Genomic DNA, 6,967 nt, shown 5'->3' on the forward strand with positions numbered 1-6,967 from the left:
GTGTAATGATTAGCATTTTGATAAAGGAAGTCGTAGTCTCAATTTCTATATCTTAGTCAAAAATCAACTGTGTTCTCTCTTAATGTTTGGTCTTTATTGATTCTTTTATTATTTATTGATTTCAGTTCAATGTAGTGGGCCATTTATAATCCCTTATTAATGGATGGTGATCTGTAACATTGGACCTGCACAGTTAGAATCACCTGCATTAGTTATAACAGTTTCTTCCAGATAAACATATAGCTTCCTTATTCATAGCATTGCATTCATTTTTAATTTTGTTGTCATCTTTTGTAGAATAATATTTGTGAAAAGCAGGATACCTCCAATTTACCTCTAAATCCTCTAGTTCCATACGCCACACTGTAAGAGCAGGTAAACCCAAATAGCACTGACTTCCTTAAGTTTAAAATCCTAAAAACATAAAGTACAAGGTAGTTTTTTTCCAGACATCACACTTCCGTAATGATGCACTGACATTCCAAAAGTCATAGGACATGACGAACAGACAAACCACCATCAGTTCAGTGCAGTGCCCGACATGAGCCCAATCAAGCATTCATGGGATGTGGTGGAGAGGCCCATTCGCACCCGAGATCCTGCGTCTACAAATGCAGCAGACCTGTGGGTGGCTTCCCAGATGGCATGGCTTGTCTTTCGTCCACTTGGAATTGATGCCACGTTGAGTTGCTGCAGTTTGTCTAGCTAGAAAAGGTCTTACACAATACTAGTTCCTGTCCTATGACTTTTTGCATGTCAGTGTATAGTCTAGTGTTAAATTTCATCAAATGCATCAGGGTTTTCATGGGTTACATATTTGATTATTTGATTCTTTTCCACTGATTCTTTATCTGTCATATAAATGATTTATTAGAAGGTAACAGCTCTGTCCCTCGTTCAGGCTCCACACCATCGTAAAGGGAGCGAGACCGACCCAAACACTGACACACCACTGGCCAGCCAAGCGTCTATAGATCAGTTGGACTGCCTGCAGGACTGCAGCGACGTAGATGTTCTCTCAGATGATGATGATGATGATGATGATGATGATGATGACGAAGATGTGAAAGTGTCCCCTCGTTCAGAGAGCCCTAGAGGTCAGTATTGTGATAATGCAGAAGTGACATCTGGGCGTAGGGTTAATCATCCAGCTTGTGAAAAGGCCATTTTAAGAGTGAAGACTTGTCTGCAGTGTCCAGTTCCTTACATGAAAGTGGGAGTTAAAAAAGTCTCCCTCAAAAGTCTCCCTTCGGACTAGAAAGGGATTGCACATATTGAACCTTTTAAGTGTTTCTGTAGAACATCAAATTCTTACAATACAACGAAGACGTAGTGAATTGAGGGTGTATTTTACCTATCTAAACTGTGCTATCCAATGAGAGGTGTTTAGTTATGTTTCACACTTGAAATAGTTTCTAGCAGTTCCATTAGACAATTTTGTTTTTTTTTATCTAATATTTAATCTATACTGTATAATAATGTCAATTTTATTATGTTAAGTGTTATTGTTGTAGAAAGGCCTGTGTAGAAATGTCTTAGCCTATGTGTGCTAAACTTTAGCCTTATGAAATACTAACAGCAGCCTACACACATGCTTATGTAACCGATATTGATTCAGTTAGAACACACAGTGCATGCTCACAGTATTTAATGCAACATCCAGTCTCATAAATCACATTCACCTACGCACCTGCACACATAGACACTGTACTTTCTGGCGAATGAGAATGAGTGAAGTAGCTACATAGCCATTTTCTGGATATGGGTTAACACTGTGTGTTTTTAATGGAGATGTCGAGTTGAACATTTCTGAGCATGCACCTTAAAAAAAAACAAGAATTTGGTGCACTTTTTTTAGTAACACGTACTATGAGGGCATAAGTTGTGGTCGCCTCAAGGTAGAGCTGGGCAATATGACAATATTTTATTGCATGAATTTACTTATCGTGATGCACAATATGCTTTTTTAAGCATATTGAGGATATGATACATGCTTAAATAACACATCAGCTGCATGATTCATAACAGTGTAATTTGTCTGGTTAACTAAATAGTGCAGCACATTTTAATAAAAAAAATCACTGTAGTAAATATGGGAGAGTTTTTAAAAATCAATCACTACTGATGAATTTTGTCTGTGATCACGTCTATTCTGATCGGAAGAATATCGCGTATCGTGAAATTTTCTTTAAATATCGTGATTCAGTAATTTTACCATATCGCCCAGCCCTACCTCAAGGCCTTTTAAACACTAGGCCTAATCTAGATTCATGAGGGAGAGTAATGCACTTCTCAAAGGCTCGCGATTGCACTTGTATGTGTTGTATCTGCAGACAATGGGATTGTAACTGGGTAATGTGTACAGTACCTACAGGATTAAGGTTTCTAAGCTTCTAAGCTCAGTGGTTGTCTATTTACACTAGCAAAGGATATTTTCCTGGCTAGACAATTAAGCACGTCTGTAAGTTATTCTGGAGAAGATCGTTTGCTAAATGCCATAAATGTAAATGTTAAAAATCTCTTTGCATTATTTCTATGGTCATGGTTCTGAATGTTTCGGTTGAATTTCCACTTCCAGGTAAGGCACATCACGATGCAGCAGCGCATTTCTTCACTCCTTGTTCTGAATTTGCTTTATTTTTGTTCTCCATCCAGATTTGCAAGACATTCCAGAGGAGAGTGAGTCAGCTCCAGAACCACGGGAACAAGATGCCTCACACTGCTAATTCTTTACTGGTGCCTAAAACCTAAAACTGGACCCTAGTCTAGCTTAATGAAACAGACTCAAATCTATTTGAACCACAAGACTGTATGAGCAAAGTCTTCCTCTGAGCTCCTAAGGAAGAGTATATAGCTATCAATATTAAGTTAATCATATACATATTTAATTGTAATCTGGTGATTTTTGTTTTACAGCTTGGATGTTTTGGCATTGTATCATTTGCTATTGGTATTTTTGTTTTTTGTTTGTTGACTTTTGTTTTTTTGTTTTTTAATCCAATCATTTGGCTTTTGACAACAGTGGACCAATAAGAATATGCCAAAGCAGCATGTTTGACAGCAGGCTTGTATGTGGCAGGCTTATACAACTAACAGGACTCTGCACTTGATATTGCATGAAACGTTTATTAAATGTTTATATATGAACACACAAATCAGCCAGACTTGACCGTCGCTGAAGCCAATCTTCAGGAGGTACCTGGTAACGGCACAGAGACGCTGTATGTCGGTGTTCTGCTTTCTACTCTTGCTAAACCACACCCACTGTACATGCAGGGGTTCTTATTCTTCAGTAATAGTGAAAGAGTCTTGTGCAAATATTCCATTTTAGGAAATGAAAGGTAAAGCTTTTTTTTTTTTTTGCTCTTTATTTGTAATTTATTTATTCTTTCACTGCTGTAGGACGGTTGCAAATCTTTCAAGCACATGCTAGACATTTTTGAAAGAAGCCATAATCAACAAAGACCCTTAAACCAAAAGTACTTGCTGTACTTTGAATAGAATCAATTAAAATGTAAAACCAGGTGATTTTCCATACACTAATTGAGCAAGTACAGCTTTACGTAGGCATGAGGACTTTAGTATGCTGTAGATATTTTGCTGGTCATTTTAGCTCACAGCAAAGGACTCACTAAGCCCAGATAGAGTTTGTTTTTGTAGCCTGTATATACAAGATGATATATTTGCTAAGAAGATCTCATCATTGGACCTTGCTAACTGCTTCCACTTTTATTTGTTTTAGTTTTTGAATGTTTTACTTTGACTCGACAGTGCCATAAATCACTTACTGTCGTTCTTAAACATGAAGTATCTTAAGATTTGATTCAGGAAGCAAAATACAGAGATTATTGTATGTTTGTAGGTTTGTAATTCTTCTCATTTGAAAAGATGAGTACAGTGTTTCTATTTACATACAAATGAAAGGATTTGATTATGTATTGAAATGTTTAAATATTGTTTCAAATGCTATTATGACTAAAGAATATTGTTATCGATTTCCAAATTAAAGTTGTTGGCTGTTGGACTGAAGAGATGATTGTGACTGTAAGAAAGAGTGAAATGTTTATGTTCAAGACAATGTAACAGAATTTAATGCCAAGTAATTGTGGACCATTTCTATTGGTCCTTATAGTAATGGAATGGTCACACAAAGCATGGGGCAGCTGAAATGGTGCCAAAAAGTAAAGAACAGTAGAAGTTACAGGGTTTTAATATGAGTGACCGTATATTTTTAAGCGCTGTCTTCAGATCTGTAATGTTTTTACAGTAGGGCAGCAGTTGGTTACATTATAACTAAAGTCGGTGACTTTTGTTGGAGTTAATGATGTATTCTTTAAAAGTGTATGTGAACACTGGAACAAAGCTATATGAATAAATCTGAATTTAATCTAAACTTTTTTTCTTCACTCTTTGGAGCCGCCTTCCGTTCCCAGCCATTAAAATAAAGCACATCTATAAAATCTCTTTTTCATTCAGAGAATCATTGTTAAATAATGTTCTCCACATACAAACTCTACAAACTCTAATCCTCTTGGTATGGAAGGTGTTCGTCCAGAGCAAGCATCAAACTCCTGCATGAGCTCCTGTGTGTTAGCTAGTTAGCATTGTTAGCTGTAGCTCTCTGCGTGATAAAGATTTATCTACATCATTATGTAAAGTCTGTCACTGTCAACAGTTTAGTGTATTATACAGTTTTACAGCGCTTACTGACCTGTACTGATCTGTCTCCAACTATCTATTTCACATGCAATAATTGCCTTCACTTAGGTTAACACAGGAGTTAACCAAGACATGGGGTGGAGTAATGGGGTTTTGAGAAGATGGAGGTGGAATAATGGGCCCTTAAGGAGATGGAGTGAAAATTGAGGATGGGGAGTGGAGTAATGGGAATTTGAGGAGATGGAGGTGAAGTATTAAGGCACTGAGGGGATGGGGTGAAGTAAAGGGCCTTGAGATGGGGGGGTAATGGAGTGGAGAAATGGGGTGTTGATGAGATGGAGGTGAAGTAATAAGGTATAGAGGGGATGGGGTGGAGTAATGGGGTTTTGAGGAGATGGACGTAGAGTAATGGGCCCCTAAGGAGATGGAGTGGAAATTGAGGAGATGGGACTGGAATAATGAGCCATAGAGGATAGGGAGTGGAGTGCTGAGGAGATGGTGTGGAGTAACAGGGTGTTGAGAAAATGGTGTGGAATAATGGGGTGCTGGGGAGATGGGGTGGAGTAATGGGGTGTTGGGGAGATGGGGTGGAGTAATGGGGTGTTGGGGAGATGGGGTGGAGTAATGGGATATTGGGGAGATGGGGTGGAGTAACAGGGTGTTGAGCAGATGGGGTGGAGTAATAGGGTGTTGAGGAAATGGGGTGGAGTAATGGGATATTAGGGAGATGGGGTGGAGTAACAGGGTGTTGAGGAGATTGGGTGGAGTAATGGGGTGTTGAGAAGATGGGTGGAGTAATGGGATATTGGGGAGATGGTGTGGAGTAACAGGGTGTTGAGAAAATGGTGTGGAATAATGGGGTGTTGGGGAGATGGTGTGGAGTAATGGTGTGTTGGGGAGATGGTGTGGAGTAATGGGGTGTTGGGGAGATGGTGTGGAGTAACAGGGTTTTAAGGAGATGGGGTGGAGTAATGGGGCACAGAGGAGTGTCTTACCCAGACTGACAGGTGATCAGTGAAAACAAAGATAAGGAGTTGGCCCAGAGAGCAGACCGGGTTTTCTCAGGCACCTAAAACACATATGAATGCACCAGATGCTACACCACATGGACAAAAGTATTGGGACGCCTGCTCAATTATTGTTTTAAAAAACAGTTTATCCTGCTTTTGTTGGAGTAACTATTGTCCACTACTGTCCAGGGAAGACCTTTAGACTACTAGATTCTGGAACATCATTAAAGTTAAGCCACATTCAAAGTTGTGATCCTTCACAAACCGTAATACTTATACCTCTGGCAATATATAGACATTAGTACCTCCTGGTTTTGCACTCACAATTTCTCACACACACACACACACACACACACACACACACATTTGCAGTGGCCAGGCCTTGGGGGACACTGGGAAAAGAGGAGAGATGCATTTGAAATCTAGATGTTTCGCTCTAGCCAGTGACTAATCCACAGGACAATGTCAGCCAAGAGACGAGTATTAATATCTCCAGCATTCACACACACACACACACACACAAACACACACACACACACACACACACACACACACACACACACACACACACACACACACACACACACACACACACACACACAGAGTTCAGAGGCCCTCCCTATTTAACTGGCTATTGCTCTCTCTCTCGGCAGTGTCCGAAGTCACTGCGGTTTTATGAATACACATTAAGAACTATGCAAACCAATAAATCATGTAATACTTGACTGCTCTCGTTTAAGGGAAGCAGAATAAACCATTCTGTTCAAAATGTAACACCTGATGGATCAAATATGCTTCATAAGAAGGGATGTAGTCCTCCTGTACTGTGACACTGCTCAGAAAAATTGTGTTGTAAACTTATCAGCATGTTTTTATGTTTACATTTCTGTCTTTGTTTTCATTCAGTTTAGTTGTAATTTATTTTCCTGACACATCTGATGTAAAATCCTAAGCTTGAAGGCCTGAGCTGAATTTTCAGTAGGGAGTCCCCTATGTATTTTTTTTTTTTTTATAGCCGAGCCTGGGGTTAACCTTTGCCCTTAAACCAGGCCTGTGTCTTCCTCAACCTCCAAACCTAAAATAAACAGGTCACTCACAGCCATTGTGTGGCTCATTCCAGGCATTCAGATTGAACACAGCCCATTATTTTGAAATGATACACAACAGGCCTCATTTTCCAATATCTTACTTAACGTTGTTTTAAAGTTGTTCTTGAGAAAAGACCCAACAAAAGGTCTACACCAGATTCCTGAGGTGTTTTTAACCCCTTACTACACTCTAAGGTGCATTACATAGTA

At 39.3% G+C, this 6,967-nt stretch overlaps 1 protein-coding gene across 4 annotated transcripts in view; it reads left to right on the forward strand.

Annotated features, from left to right (window-relative positions):
- arhgef2a (Rho guanine nucleotide exchange factor (GEF) 2a) overlaps positions 1-4,393 on the forward strand; it is a 54,194-nt gene extending 49,801 nt beyond the window's left edge. For all 4 annotated transcript variants that reach the window (XM_072675754.1, XM_072675756.1, XM_072675755.1 and 1 more), the window contains 2 exons: positions 902-1,097; positions 2,656-4,393. In XM_072675754.1, the coding sequence (XP_072531855.1) occupies positions 902-1,097; positions 2,656-2,726 (267 nt within the window). In that variant the 3' untranslated portion in view covers positions 2,727-4,393. The remainder of the gene's footprint in view (positions 1-901; positions 1,098-2,655) is intronic.
- The last annotated feature ends 2,574 nt before the right edge of the window (positions 4,394-6,967 follow it).

The sequence above is a fragment of the Salminus brasiliensis genome, chromosome 3 (assembly GCF_030463535.1).
Source record: "Salminus brasiliensis chromosome 3, fSalBra1.hap2, whole genome shotgun sequence".
NCBI lineage: Eukaryota > Metazoa > Chordata > Actinopteri > Characiformes > Bryconidae > Salminus > Salminus brasiliensis.